This window comes from Osmerus eperlanus, chromosome 21 (genome assembly GCF_963692335.1).
Source record: "Osmerus eperlanus chromosome 21, fOsmEpe2.1, whole genome shotgun sequence".
Lineage (NCBI taxonomy): Eukaryota > Metazoa > Chordata > Actinopteri > Osmeriformes > Osmeridae > Osmerus > Osmerus eperlanus.
Window position 1 is genome coordinate 8,534,963 of NC_085038.1, and position 15,053 is coordinate 8,550,015.

Sequence of the window (15,053 nt, forward strand, 5' to 3'; positions counted from 1 at the left end):
CAGTCAGATAGGGAAGGCATCTCCAGTGAATTAACAAAGGTCTGTGTGAGTGAATAAAAATGGACTTGAGGTATCAGATGACTACATTCTTACAGAAAGATCAAGTGAGGACGGGCTCCGATAAGAGTTGTTACTTTGATTACTTTTAATTTCACTTACATTAAAGAACAACCAACATGTGTTTTTACTGTCAACTAAGAGGTTATCAAATGTATAAGAGACCTCAATCTACTGAATGCGCAAAGTCACAAACATATAATTACAACGAGCAATAGTTAGAATTTCATTTTGACTTCCTTGAGAGCCTTTCAGTGTGAGATACACTACCACACACCCTAGTCCTGGAATGACACAAGAGGACAGAAAAATTAAGGTAGGTGTATTACTGAAGTCTACTTACAAGTCATTATTATGCCATGTCATTCATATCAAATATTTAATGTAATGTTCTGTAACACAGTGAATGGGCCTCACATACCCATCAATCACAGGATGAATCTGGTCAATGAAACCAAGGCACTTTCACCATTGCAAGCAATCTTAAGAAGGTTACTTCCTGTTAGCACTGTAATATTTATTTCGCAACTTTGTACGTCAGGGTTCCTAACTTAAAATTGTGTGCTTATACATAATACCACAAGTTTGCATTGCTTTCTTATTTTAAATTTTACATATATATATATATATATATATATATTTATGTAATAGATATATGATAGTGTAATAGATATAGTATCATACTGTAAAACATATTTTTAAATGGACTTTGACCATCTGACCCTTTCTTCTTATTATTGTTATTATTATTTTAAAGCTTAGAACTAATAACCAGACAGATAAGTATTTTTTTACTTACTCTTTACCGTGGTCTAATGGATGGGGATTGTGCCACCGAATCATCATTATGCTCTTATTTTGAAGGCAAGTTCGCCAAACAGGAAATGCAGTTATTTCTTTTGCTGGACTACTTTAGCCCAATGCTACAGTACATTCTCTGACAGTACTGTTTTTGCTTACGGAAGTGCATTAGTTTCATTGGCCAGAATCACCTCTTGATTGATGGGTATGTGAGCCATACCCACAGGGTTACGGGAGGACCTGAAAATAAAGGTGACAATGTCACTACAAAACATTTTTTTCATGACATGAACTGTTTGTTGACCACAGTGATACACCTACCTAAATGTTTTGGTCCTCTTGTGACATTCCAGGACCAGGGTGTTTAGCTGACACTGCATGGCTCTCAAGGGAGTCAAAAGGAAATATCTGTTGTATGCTATTATTGTTTTTTGCTTTCCTGTTTATATGACTTCGTACATTTAGTGTATAATTGAATCTCCTAAAAAATATATAGTTCTCTTGGTTGATAGGAAAAACACATTTTGGTTGTTTTGAAAATGTAAGTGAAAAACAATTTGAACAAAGTCAAATCTTTTATCTAGGTCCTTGTTGGAGCCCCTCCTCACTTGACTTTTCTGCAAGATTGTAGTCATCTGATACCTCAAGTCCCTTTTTATGCACTCACACAGACCTCTGTTAATTCACTGGAGATGCCTTCCCTATCTGACTGATGTCACGTGAGATGCATCACGCTGGGAATGAACTTGTTCACTTGGCTTGAATAGATTAGTTCAGGTTCATAAATTCAATTTAGCTGGCATTAAATCATTTGTAGTTGCAATGCAAACTGAATAGTCAGCGGACACACTATGAAATCAGAGACATATGTATAAAAAAAGATGTATAAACACAAGACATTTTTTCTCAGCCTCACAAATTGAGGATCCAAACTCCACTATTTATTCCTTCACAGTCAACATGAATATAAGCTGTAGTTAAACATATTTTGATACCCTTCACCCTGTTGAATCCATTTCACCCCCATGTTGTGAGGCCACATCAGCTAGTTTCTTCAGCCTACAGACAGAGACAACTGTTATCTCATTGTGACTGGAGGCCAGGTAAGATACTTCCTTTACCAGTGTTGATCGTGAACGTAGCAATATTATTGCATATTCTTTTTATTTTATTTTACCTTTCTAAATCAATTTCACCATGATGAGAGAGCACAGGAGCTGGTATTCTCACCATTACAATTTGAACCAAAACATACTTACTACATTGACAGTTGATTTAATAAATAAAATACATCTCAATAACAATGTATTGCTGTTTTTTATTTACTGTAATTTGTTTATTTGGGAAACTAGGTACTGTTGCTTTGTCATAACCTTTATTTTGAAAAATGTAAGAAATCAACCGGAAATGAAATCTCTTTGAGGTTGGCTTCACCCTGCTTACGTCTATCCTCCCATGCACAACTGAAATGCAAAGGCAGCTGCAATAACCTTATACTTTTAGACTTAACCCATCATTTGGGGGAAGCATTACATCGACATATCTACTCTTGTAAAACTAAAGTGTACACTTATTTCGGACATGCCCAACATCGTGCTTTTCAGTGGGAGCTCCCACCACGATTTATCACAGAAAGTAGCAGATCGACTCGGACTGGAATTGGGAAAAGTGATAACGAAGAAATTCAGCAATCAAGAAACATGGTATGTTTAACGAATTACCATACGTATCTTGTTTCCCTGTAAGGGTTGTTTTTCGTATGTTACCGAAGCCAGTTTAATAACTTGCTCTAAGCTAAGTTTATAAAGATCTTGTTTAGTTAGCTAGCGTATAGCCGCGTTAGACACATGTGCGCGCATAGCAGCGTATGCGCGCACATGTGTCGGCGAGCTAGTTAGCAAGTCAACGCGTGAAACTGAATCTCCATCTCCGTGGGGAATGATTCATGCAGTCATTTTAGGTAACGATGGTGTGTGGTCGTGCCCATTTTTCTTCCTAGCTTAATACCACACTGTATATATAGTTAAACTTACACGGATTGTTGTTATTGCAGCATCCCACTCAAAGCACAACACTTGTGACGCTTAGCTGTCTGAAAACACTTTTTTCAGACAGCTTGCCTCCTCTTTGCATTTGTTTATAGATACAAAGTATGTTAACCGGAACATTGTTTTTGTTTTAAGTAAACGTTTGTTAAATGATAACGATCCATTTTGTGTCTTGTAGAGACTCGAGACCGTTACTCACGTTAGGTACTTTGTAAAAAGATATCACATGCATTCAATCTGTCTTCATCTTCAGTGAAGACGCATCAGCAGAGGCACGTCGACCTAGATAAACAGCAATGTTGTAGAGCACACTTAAATACGTGTGGTATGTAATTTGTGTTAGAGGTTCCGGAAAATGTTATCAATCAGACAAAATAGTCTTTATCTAAAAGTTGAGCGGATTCCAAGGCCTTTCCCAGGAGTTGCCTCAGAGGTCGAGTTTGTTTATGAGTGAGAAAGTAGCGCTGACTGAACAGTAGACAATAACAAAGAATCAGAATCTCAACCTTGAACTCCCTTAATTCACAATGATTTTCTCACACGCACTCGAAAAAAACATTCAACAATATTTGATTTTCCAAAAAATACTTAAGCTATGGCGGGGCAGTAAAAGAACACCGCATTTGGATGAAAGTAAAATGTTCTCTTTAATATGAGGCTTTGATGTAAACTGTGACCTTATGTGCCCACATTGTTTATTCCCATGTGTGATTTACCCATTGCTTGTGTTGGGAGTGTTACAAACCAGACTTGCAACCCCTTTGTCAGAGGATCACATGACATGCAGAGGCGGATGGGGGAGGGGGCACTGGAATGTTTCACACGTGCCCTACCTTTTCACTTTTGAGGTCTATGACATTCAAATGCCAGGTCATCAGTGTATAGTGAACCCAGGCCTGTGTGCGGTGGTATTCTCGCATTTGACTAGCTGTGCTTGCGTACATGATAATGAGGACACCCACAGAATAGGGCCCTTGTGAGTAAGGTCACACGTCCTGTAGTCACCTATGCAAACAGTACCATCATCAAGTGCTCGTGCAGCAATTCGAAAGTAATGTTATGGTAATGCTATTGTCCGTGTTGACACTGAAGATGCTGGACGTTTTTGGCATTCTTTTTTCCACAGCGAGCTTCCAATGTTTTCAAAGTGTTCTTCTGGCGTGACCTTTTCTACTGTTGGTTGTCACGTACAATGAGGGTCAAGGTGTGGTTGTATTGAATGACAATTTCCATGTCGGTTTAATAAGAGACTTTTTAGAATGCTTCTTTTGTCATTTATTTGCCGTTAGATTGAATGTTACATTCAAACTAGTCTTTAGTACACACAGAGGGTGTTAATTAGTACAAAACCGAGCCAAGGTAACTGCATTTTCAGCAAACAGTGTTCATATACACAGTCCAGTTTGTAACATTTTCAGTGGACCAAGGGGCTTAGATTTAGTCCCGCTTGTGCCCGGCACACCAGCGAGGTGCTGTATGTAATGCCGCCGTTGACCGTCCCGCTGACCCGTGTTCTGTCCGTGGGCCCAGCGTGGAGATCGGGGAGAGCGTGCGCGGCGAGGACGTGTACATCGTGCAGAGCGGCTGCGGGGAGATCAACGACAACCTGATGGAGCTGCTCATCATGATCAATGCCTGCAAGATCGCCTCCTCGTCCCGGGTCACCGCCGTCATCCCCTGCTTCCCTTATGCCCGACAGGACAAGAAAGACAAGGTAAACACCGGGGGGGAACATTAGGACCACGGACAAGCCCCATTAGAACCCCCTGAAGCACACCAAGGGCCAATGGGGAAAGAGGAATTATTATCGGAACCAACATTTACTTAGCTAAGCAATAAGCTAAACTTTGAGTATTTCTTATGCTCACATGGTTAGTATAACAATTTGTCTCAATGGCATCTTAGTTATACACAATGTTTACATGATGGTGATGTACAAATAGTGCTTATTGAAAGTACAGTAGAAGATCAAGGATCAGGAGTGAATGGTTCTCCAGTCTTTCGCTGGTCAGAGTCAAGGAACAGTATCTTATGGCCGCATCGCAAGGTAAACACGACTCAGCTACCAGGCACGGTGAACACAAATAATACGGCCGGCTACTACGATAATACTACGGTGCAACAATAATATCTCAACCGCTTAAGTGTATAGCAACAACATTGCAATTACAGTGGCTAGCAGATTAATGTGTTGTCAACAACACATAATAGTGTATGTGGGCCCGCATGAGCTCATCAGGTGTGAATTTGAAGCATCTGTATGGGAGCACTGAGTGAGTAGGCTGCTGTTGACTCGTCATAAAAAACGTCAGAAATGTCAGACATTATGACCCAGGGCAAAATAGTTCATGGCCCGCTTATCTTGTAAATGATTGTCTCAAATTGCTTCAGTTGTCGTGCTACTGTGACCAGCGCAGCAGAGAAAGTTCAGAGGCAGCTGAAGTCCCCCCCCTGCAAAGGCCTGTTGAATACAAAAGGCTGCTCAGTGTTGCCCTTCTCGCTGTCGTTGAATACAAAATGATTTGAACTAGGTGAGACCTGCACATGGGGAAGCACCCCCCCTCCCCCCGATCGCATGAAGGTGCAACATGTCAGAGTCAAATGCTCTCTCAGTCAGTGATGCTGATGACCCATATTCTCATTCTCAGCTCTAGAATGTACTGTTCCGTTCCCAATAAATCCCTTATAGCGTATTTGTACGTTTAACCTGACATTCTGAAATGCATTTGTGGCATATTGTATGCTTAATTTTTTTTTTTTTACCTAGTCTTATTTGATATTAGCAATTGGGTGAATGAAGGATGAAGAAACGTATCGGTCAAAGGCGCCTCGTCGTAACCTGCAGAACATGAGGACTTGCCGTGTTGCCCCCAGTAAATCTGACTCCATGTATCTCCATCTGTGGCTTTTAGAGTCGTGCTCCCATCTCGGCCAAGCTCGTGGCCAACATGCTGTCTGTGGCCGGAGCTGACCACATCATCACCATGGACCTCCACGCCTCACAGATTCAGGTGAGCCCTGGTCACACAACGGTTCTCCTTTTGTTGTTCGATAGCACCCACATGCTAATGTACGAGGCCGTTTGCCTGCTGCTGTGCTCATTCACCTCTTTTCTGTCGCTCTCCAGGGATTCTTTGACATCGCCGTGGACAACCTGTATGCGGAGCCGGCCGTCCTCCAGTGGATCCGGGAGAACATTCCAGAGTGGAAAAACTGCATCATTGTATCTCCAGATGCAGGTGGAGCCAAACGGTAACTGGTGCACCAGAGAAGAAGTTCAGAGTTGTTAGCACAATAGGAAGTCGACTAAGGATACCAGCTGCCTCAAAATGTTTGTAGCCTTCATGCTGCAATTGTATTACTCAGTTTAGCCTGAAATGTAGAAAGCCCCCAGTAGAGGCTTAGACAGTTTGAATGGTGGCGTTTACCGGTAAACGGTTTAATGGTGGCGTTAACCGGTTCACGGTTAGAGGTGAAGACAGTAGCAGAATAACCAGCTTGGAGGTAGGTGCACACGTGGAGGTCAGCAGTGAATAGCTCCTTTGTCTATAGCCCACTCGTTCTTGGCCCAGTGAGATAAGCCTTAGATTTCGGCCTAAATTCCCGATGACATGGGCCATTCCCGATTGCTACTGTAGTTACATCTCTAGAGTTTTTTCTGAACTCCTTGCCTCGCCCCTGAGATTTCTCACACTGTTAAAGCGTATGCTAGAGCGAGTCAGTCAAGTTTTTCCCTCCCTCCCTCAGTGTTACATCCATCGCCGACCGTCTGAATGTGGAGTTTGCCCTCATCCACAAGGAGAGGAAGAAGGCCAACGAGGTGGACCGCATGGTCCTGGTGGGGGACGTGAAGGACCGCGTGGCCATCCTGGTGGACGACATGGCCGACACCTGCGGCACCATCTGCCATGCCGCCGACAAGTCAGTTCCGAGTCTGGTCTTGTTTCCCCTACCTGTCTTGCCCTGCCCGTCCTATCCTGCTTTTCCTGCTCAAACTGTCCTGTTTACTCTCTCAATGCTTCATCCATCCACATCTTACACGCTTGTCTTCCTAGGCTCATCGATGCCGGAGCCATAAAGGTCTACGCCATCCTCACGCACGGCATATTCTCGGGGCCGGCCATCTCGCGCATCAACAACGCCCCCTTTGAGGCTGTGGTCGTGACCAACACCATCCCCCAGGAAGAGAAGATGAAGTCCTGTCCCAAGATACAGGTAACCCCTCTTTCCTTCTTTTCTCACATCGTGTTTCGTGCATTTGCAAGTGATCTATCACGTTTCCCGGGACGTTTTGGTCTGCAAAGGTACCGCCGTCGAGATTTCCCAGATTATAGAATTTAGAATGTGAAATGCATTTACCCTAAAATGACCATCACTGTCCAGCTAATTGCGTTTGTGCCTCTTAGGTGATAGATATATCCATGATCCTGGCTGAGGCCATCCGGAGGACCCACAATGGCGAGTCTGTATCCTACCTCTTCAGCCACGTGCCCTTGTGAAGAATCAGAGGCAGGAGACAGCCGAAGGTCACGTGACCTCTCACTTCTAAGTCCAATCAGCCCACAACTTCAGCCACAAGTATTCAGAAGTCCTTCAATCCGGACACTTTTTCGGGCCATTTGCACGTGGCCAGCGCTGAAAGGTCACGCCACACAATCAACCTCGGACATTCCATACCAAAAGACACAATAAATGTCTTCGAAGACCAACAAGTTTTCATTTAATGTGTACCGTGTTAGTTTATGTTCTAGCATTGTATTGTTTTCCAGCACGTGTTTTGCAAGCCTTGAGACATCCAGGGCGTGGTTGTCACTTTAACCAAAAGGTCTGTTGCCTTGTCATGTTCCTTTGATTGTAGATCATGTTGTCCACGTCGTCGTAAATGAAGCTGGCCATCTGTGTCGCCATCATTGATTTTCCCCTCTGTCGGCTCTGTCCTGTGAGATGGATTACTCTTGTTCAGCGATGCACCTATGTCCTCAAGGTTTGCTCTTTTGCCACTAAATACCAGGAGTATTCAAACTAGGTTACTAGGTTCAGAGAGCTGCCATATGCAGCTGAAAGTCAGACAAAAGTCAAATAATGCAATATTGCATTTAGAGTATGTGCTTCTCCTTACTATGTATTCACGGATATATGAATATACTGCAGGGTTTAGAGGGAAAAGGAAAAGGCTTTTCATCAACGGCTGAATGTAAATCTCGCTGATGTGGCACTTCTCCCGGGGACTGTAAATTCTTAAACTTTTGCTACATGTTCTGCAACCTTTTTAGTTTTGAGCCATGGATTTATTTTATTTTAACACGAGTAACACATTTCTTCGTCATGTCACCTCACCAAACTTTTCCCTGGCGTTTCAGACCCCCCTAGTGTTAGGAGGCACCCACTGCAACATTCCCCCCTGTTTTGATTCATCATCCTTTTCCTTGATGAAGATAAAGAAATATCCACTGATTGTTACTTACCTTTAATATTACTGTTTAAGTTACATTTTCTTTTAGAATGTTTATGGTTGTACATCCCAAAAGGTCATGAATATGTTTTAAGTCTTAATATTTGTCTTCTTGGTTTAGTAGTTATATTTCACTGATGTATTGAGGGGATAGTGAACATATAAAAGCTTAAGTTAATTCTCGCAATGTCATAATGTTCTGTGATGTGTCATTGCTGTTTATTTTCCCTTAAATGAATCTTAACGGTTTAGCTTAGAGAGAAATGGTTGGCATGAAGCCACTTTTTTTTTTACATTATCATTGACAATAAAGCTTTGGCAATGACTTACTCATCCAGGCTCAGTGTCTTTAATTTGTGTCGTTGGTCTATTTTAGTGTTAAAGCCCTTCATGGTTGTAGATGTGGCTGTTCAATGCTTCGACATGCAGAGAACGGGCGACGGTGTTTACCCTAAGGGTCTCCTGATTGATGGATCCCGTTTTGGTTATAATTTCCAGTTATTGCAAATTAAAGACAAACACAGACACTGTTTGCATAGAAATGCAACTTAGAAGGTTCTATTATAATTAGCGTCTCTTGACGTGGATTTGTTGTGGTGATGATCCCAACCAGCCACCAGGTGGCATACATTTGACACGCTGCTGCATGTTCCTGGACCTCGACTATGAATGTTATGACGAAGAATAAAACAGTTCATACGCGTGTAGACTTAAATTCAGAAGAAAGGTGAATACTATATGGATATATAACAAAACATTAAAAGTAGACCAATTCTATGTAATCATGAACATTGTTATTTCACTAGCACTTGAATGACGAGGAAACTAAAGATGGGAGCTAAAGGGTGACGTCAGGCTTTGTCATAGGGTATATAGCCTATGCTTGCGCAGAGGCGCGATACACTGCTGCAACGCAAAGACTAGTGAACTACCACTGACTTACAAGTCAAACTTCGGTAAGCACATTTTCTGACTTTATTCAAACTGGAACACAAATTGCATTTTTTTTAATTTGTTGATTGGACTGATATTTTGCTAGAAAAATGAGCATAGTGCGTACAATTCTTGCTATTAAGGGCTGTATGCGTTTATTGCCAAATGCCACTAAGGACAAAGAATGCAATTCGATATTTTTATTAATTCAGCTCTATTTTGGCTGAAATTGTACTTGTAGACTGAAAACAGATGATTCGACGCATGATAATATAAAGTTTAGCAGAGAGAGCTCACCATGTCAGTATATCCTTTGTCATTCTTTGTAGTGGAGATGCAGTCTATTGGCTTAGCCAGATGCTCTGAAATGCCCACAGTGCTTTTCAGATCATACTTCACGGCGAAATATCATTCGGCATCGCAAATTAGTGTTTGGATCTGTTTCGTTTGAACTTATAGCCCAGTGTAGGAGAAGAATGGCAATCAGGGCGGTGGTTCCTCAGATTGCACTCCAGGCTGCCCAAGGGAGGCGACGTGACAAGTGAATGTCCAAATCTTTGCGCATGCACGTGGAATCGAATCCCATGAGCTTTAAGATGTGTAGATATATAATATCTCAATTATTATTGGGTGCAATGGTTGGATATATTGTTACACACAGCCAACCGACATGGTGTTTTTTTTCGAGGTTCTCAGCATGGGAACTTGCATTGTTATGTAAATGAACATTTTTGCGCATATCGACCGCTATTCATCAGGGGTGCGGTTTTGTTCCCCTATCTGGGACATTGCCGCTGAATTAGTTAAAAGGACGACAATCAAATCGAACAAGGCTCTGACTCAGAACAAAAGAATGTAAGCTCAAAGCCTCACACGTTTGGAGAAGCTCTGTAGTTGCGCACTTTAAGAAATCTGCGTGGCTGCGCACAATTAATACGGTTACATTTCTTTGACAGACACTCTTCAATCATGTCTGACAAGCCAAATCTCGAGGAGGTTACCAGCTTCGACAAGACGAAGCTGAAGAAGACTGAGACGCAGGAGAAAAATCCCCTGCCCTCAAAAGAAAGTAAGGCTGCAGTTATGTAATAGACAGATTTATAGTGACTGGCATATGGACATTATTTCCAGTCAGAGGGAGTGATAGGGGCCTAGTCCTATTTGTAAAGGTTTAATTATGTTTACATAGATAAATTAAATGATGAATTGATATTTCAGGTGCACAGAGCATGGTTTTTTAGGTGAATATTCAACAGCAGCATTCTGACTGTCCTCTTTTTCCTCTCTCTTCGCAGCCATTGAACAGGAGAAGCAGGCGTCTTCGTGAAGATTGTCCCTCGTCATGCACTGTACACCCCCTCCTCCCGCATTGCCTTCTTTTCAGTCACTTATTTTAGCTGTATAACTTTGTAACCGAAATTATAAGAAAACAAAAAAAATGGATGAATTTCATGACCAGGCCCAGGCCCTGACCCTCAGCCCAACACCACCATCTAGAAGGGTTAATGATGACCTGGCCTATCGATGCTGGAGATGAGGAAGTGTTGCCACCGTGAGGGGGGGGGGGGGGGGGAGCCGTGTGGTGGATGGTCCCCATGGTGTGAGCTCCCAGACATCAACAGGCCGAAGAGATGGTTAAGGGAAGGGGGTGTGGCCTCCGACCCAGGAAGCTCAACACTCTCGACATCCAATTTCCTTTTGTGGCTTCTGTCGACCTGTAACACGCGCCAAACTATGGTGTCCGGCTTTTTAAATTTTCTGTTTCGGAATGCACACCTTTTTTTGTTTTTAAGCTGGTAAAACATTATACCCATTGATTAACACCGTTTTCTGTCCAATATTTTTTTTTATCGAAGCGAGGATGTAAAATGGAATCCATCTAGTTCTGGGAGATACTTGTATGGACTTAATTGACGTTGATATTTTTGCAAATGTATGGTATTTTGACCCATTTTTTCAATGTGATTTGGGATAGCTTATCTGTGTTTGCACCCTGTCTCGTAATTAGGAAAGGTAAATACTGGAAATTGTTTCCATGCATTGACTTTCGTCAGTAGATCAAATTATTTGGAGTTTTGTTAAGTCCCAAAAGTCAAGTTATTCTGCTGCAAACCATTACCAATTATGGAAACCAGTCAAATGTTGTAATAAAAAATAATTTGTTATTATGAAGGTGTATTGCGACACACTTTTTTCACTGACCACATAAGAGGTGTGAATGTCAAACATCAGTCAAGGACACACAGACATCCAAAGAGAATTTCATGTCTCAGTGAAAACACACCGAATGGTGATTTGGTCACAGTAAAAATCTGCAGATGAATCGGTTTCATTGCAGTGGGTATCTTCATATTTGTGCCGTTTCAGATTTTGATCATAGTTACACTGGTACAAAGCGAGCCAAACCAGTTTCAAACTATTGCTCACACCAGATGACCCGTCCGCCTGCTTGCACCTTTGAGTGGCTTATCAGGGGCTTTTCTCAACGTGTGTGACGCTCAGCTCCTGCGAGGACAAAGCTTTCTGCAGTTCCAAAGGGATTGTTGTGAGTCTTAACAATAAGGCCTTGTACTGTACACCTGACATGGACAAGGTGAATCTCAAACTCAGCAAAAAGTAGATCCTATTGCTATTGATTATCTCGCTCACCCACACACGCTCACGACCAGTGAACCTGAGTTTAACGTATGTGTTGCTTTCAAATCTGTCATTCAGGAAGCGCATGCTCTCATCGACTCTCAGTCTCATTCGTATATATGTCGTTAGGGGACACATTGATAAGATAGACAAAGACAGCAAGATAGAGGTTGACAGAGTGGGTTGCAGTCACATGTCCACATAAGGTGGCCTACAGTGTGTGAGTCAGACAAGGATTTGTGTGGCCAAACAGCCTTGTGCTTGAATTAGCACTGGTCTGCAAAGCCTAATGGCATTATCATGACATCACTGATAACATCTGCTGTAGATGTGTGTGAGACCAATTCCCTCTAACAGATGGAGAGAGCACAAGAATGGGGCCATTGGATATCTCCTACAATTTAGCTGCATGTAGACCAGTCCAAATGTAGATACTTAGTGCTGTGTGCCACAAAACATCTATCAAGTCATGACTCTCATAAACATGAATTCTTGTCAAGTTTTGTAAAACAACATTAAAAAAACCCATGTCATTTTTTTATATACACTGTTCATAAAGTCATCTAAAGATTTACCAAATAATCTTACTTTGATTCTGAATAGTGTGGTAACATAGACCCGACTAATCCCAAGTCATGTTTGTCTAGTGTGTTTGATTTCAGAACACAGTGTGATAATTGCACATGTCACTGTAAGTGGATTGGTGTTTAGTCAGTTACTCTTAATAAGACATTAATCTGTAGGGAGGAGGGGGGAGGGTGCAAGGAGAGGCATGCACACTGCTGAGGGGCAGAGCAGGCTAGGGCCTCGCCCTCATTCTCACGCCGCCTCACACACCTCACGCGCATGGCTGCTGCGACCTCAGTGCTGAGAGAGGATTAATACACACACTGCCCACCTCTCTCTCTCCTTTCTCTCTCTCTCTCTCTCTCTCTCTCTCTCTCTCTCTCTCTCTCTCTCTCTCTCTCTCTCTCTCTCTCTCTCTCTCTCTCTCTCTCTCTCTCCCTCTCTCTCTCTCTCTCTCTCTCTCTCTCTCTCTCTCTCTCTCTCTCTCTCTCTCTCTCTCTGTGTATGGGTGTATGTCTCCATGTGTGTGTGTGTGTGTGTGTGTCTGTGTGTGTGTGTGGAGGATGGGCGAAGCCGTGTAATGGTCAGGTCAGATGTGTCACCATTCACCAGGCCTCTTGGGAGCCCAGGATGACCCACGCGGTAACCCGCGGCAACAGCTGCACCGTGCTGACTCACTTCCTGCAACTGACGCTGATTCTTGTGGATGCTCCCTTGGTTGGGCTCGCCCTCTACACAGACAAACCACCGTTGTGCTATTATCACACAATTTGAACAAGCTCTCTATTCAATGGACATTTTGGGCCTCTGCCCAACTCTAGCCACATATCTTTCTCTTAAATTGTTCCCTGGTCAGTGTGGATGTTAATGTCTTCCTCAGAAGAGCTTTGTATATTGGGCTGTATTGTCTGAAACGTGGTACGTAACAACGGCCTATTTAATCGACCGATTAATTGGTTGGTTGACTGATTGATTGATTAATGGCTGCTGAAAGCGACTGTGGAGGTCGCCACTGGGAGACTGGGTTGGTCTCACAGGCTGTTGCAAAGGGGATTGTGGTGTAGCACTGCCCTAATGTCCGAGTTTCTGGCGCGACATGTCGGGCAGATAGATGAGGATCACTGGAAGACTCAGCACCGCCCTCTCCCAATTAGGACTAACTAATATCATCACGCCACAAGGCAGGCTTTTGCCTCAGAAGACCACTGCTGTATGTGAACACTGTGTATGTGTGTATTCCTTGTGCCTCGCTGTGGACATCATTATTTGCTTGCATGTACAGATACATATGAATCCTTTGCACTTTGTCCCCCAGTAATTGCGGGCGGATGCTCTTTGATCGCTCCAGAGGCAGCACCGTCCAAAGCGGCCATGTTGATGTTGTTCACAGCTCCCGGATAAAAACACAGGGCCATGCTGGCGTTTCCATGGCAACGTCACACTTCGAGGGGATATCGTTGATGAGGCTAAACGCCACTGCTGCCAACCACACGATACCTGCACAGATACACTGCAGTACTAGTCTGTCTCATCTCTGCTCCTGGAAAGTTTGTGTACATTTTCGATATGATCTCTGCCCTGGTTCACAGAACACCTGTGTGTGTTTCAAAGGAGCACATAGAAATATGTTCATATGGAAGAAAGGGTGATATTGTTTTTGTCTAATGTTTAGCATATGAGGTAGGGTTATATGAGTGTATTGCATCACAAGGTCAAAGGGCATGTTTGTGTGAGATCACAGGAAGTCAATTGACTATGAAACCAGAAATCCATCAGAAATGGTACTCTGTGTGAGTCATGAGGGAAACTAGATATGGCTTTTTTCACTTAGCTATGGCATGTTTTTCAAGGTTTGAGTGGATTCTTTGTTTATTTTTTTTAAGTTAGGAAAAGTTCATAAGGGAGACAGGACTGGATGAAGAGCAAATTCAATCAGTGACAGCAAATCTAAAACACCACTGTTGTGAAATCTTGTTGTCACCAGTTTGGTTGTCAAGACTGATTACTGTAGTTGCTTTGTCAAGTGATGCTCGCTCAGAACAATTCCCTCATGTCACTCTCATCTTCCTAATGCCATGCCATTACAGATAAGCAACAGTGTCTGCTTTCTGTGCCCCGAGGCGGTCGTTACCAGTGTATGTCCATGGAGGATATCGAGTGTTCTCTTCTTCTCTTGTCTGCTGTGTGAGAGGTAGAGACAGGTGAGGCCTCGCAGAGGGAAGACAGATTCTGCCGGATGGACCCACAGCAATTAGACTTGCCCAACAGGGGTGTAGATCAATGATGGTTAGTGCTTTGGAACCGTTTTCCATTGCCTGTTAATGCATCCGCTGAAGTGGGGAGTAATCGATATATCGCTATATCACAGCTAAGCTCGTGGAGTTCAGGGGAGATGGACTGGGATCTGATGATGCGCTGTGTGGATAGTTGTTATCGACTCAAAGGTGTCGATTTTGAGTGAGCGGGAGAGTTTGTTGGCTCGTTGAACAGCTTGTGGACGTTTGTTGCCCGCGTGGGCGTGTTTTTGATCTGGTCTGCACGCGCGTGCATTCGCAGCA

At 43.0% G+C, this 15,053-nt stretch overlaps 2 protein-coding genes across 2 annotated transcripts; both read left to right on the plus strand.

The window, feature by feature from the left end:
* Positions 1-2,281: 2,281 nt before the first annotated feature.
* On the plus strand, positions 2,282-8,691 carry LOC134007413 (ribose-phosphate pyrophosphokinase 2). Its single transcript, XM_062446855.1, has 7 exons — positions 2,282-2,561; positions 4,437-4,620; positions 5,819-5,917; positions 6,034-6,158; positions 6,654-6,827; positions 6,962-7,121; positions 7,313-8,691. The coding sequence occupies exons 1-7, from the start codon at positions 2,440-2,442 to the stop codon at positions 7,403-7,405; spliced, it is 957 nt and encodes a 318-aa protein (XP_062302839.1). The 5' UTR covers positions 2,282-2,439; the 3' UTR covers positions 7,406-8,691.
* A 467-nt stretch (positions 8,692-9,158) lies between these two features.
* LOC134007388 (thymosin beta-11) lies at positions 9,159-11,463 on the plus strand. The gene is made up of 3 exons (XM_062446817.1): positions 9,159-9,314; positions 10,248-10,360; positions 10,587-11,463. The coding sequence occupies exons 2-3, from the start codon at positions 10,261-10,263 to the stop codon at positions 10,616-10,618; spliced, it is 132 nt and encodes a 43-aa protein (XP_062302801.1). The 5' UTR covers positions 9,159-9,314; positions 10,248-10,260; the 3' UTR covers positions 10,619-11,463.
* The last annotated feature ends 3,590 nt before the right edge of the window (positions 11,464-15,053 follow it).

Excerpts from the sequence above, each read along its gene's own strand:
- LOC134007413 (XM_062446855.1), top strand. The coding sequence starts at position 2,440 with ATGCCCAACATCGTGCTTTTCAGTGGGAGCTCCCACCACGATTTATCA. Across the intron at positions 2,562-4,436 it reads TTCAGCAATCAAGAAACATG|CGTGGAGATCGGGGAGAGCG; the intron begins GTATGTTTAACG and ends CCGTGGGCCCAG. Across the intron at positions 4,621-5,818 it reads GACAGGACAAGAAAGACAAG|AGTCGTGCTCCCATCTCGGC; the intron begins GTAAACACCGGG and ends TGTGGCTTTTAG.
- LOC134007388 (XM_062446817.1), top strand. The coding sequence starts at position 10,261 with ATGTCTGACAAGCCAAATCTCGAGGAGGTTACCAGCTTCGACAAGACG. Across the intron at positions 10,361-10,586 it reads TCCCCTGCCCTCAAAAGAAA|CCATTGAACAGGAGAAGCAG; the intron begins GTAAGGCTGCAG and ends CTCTCTTCGCAG.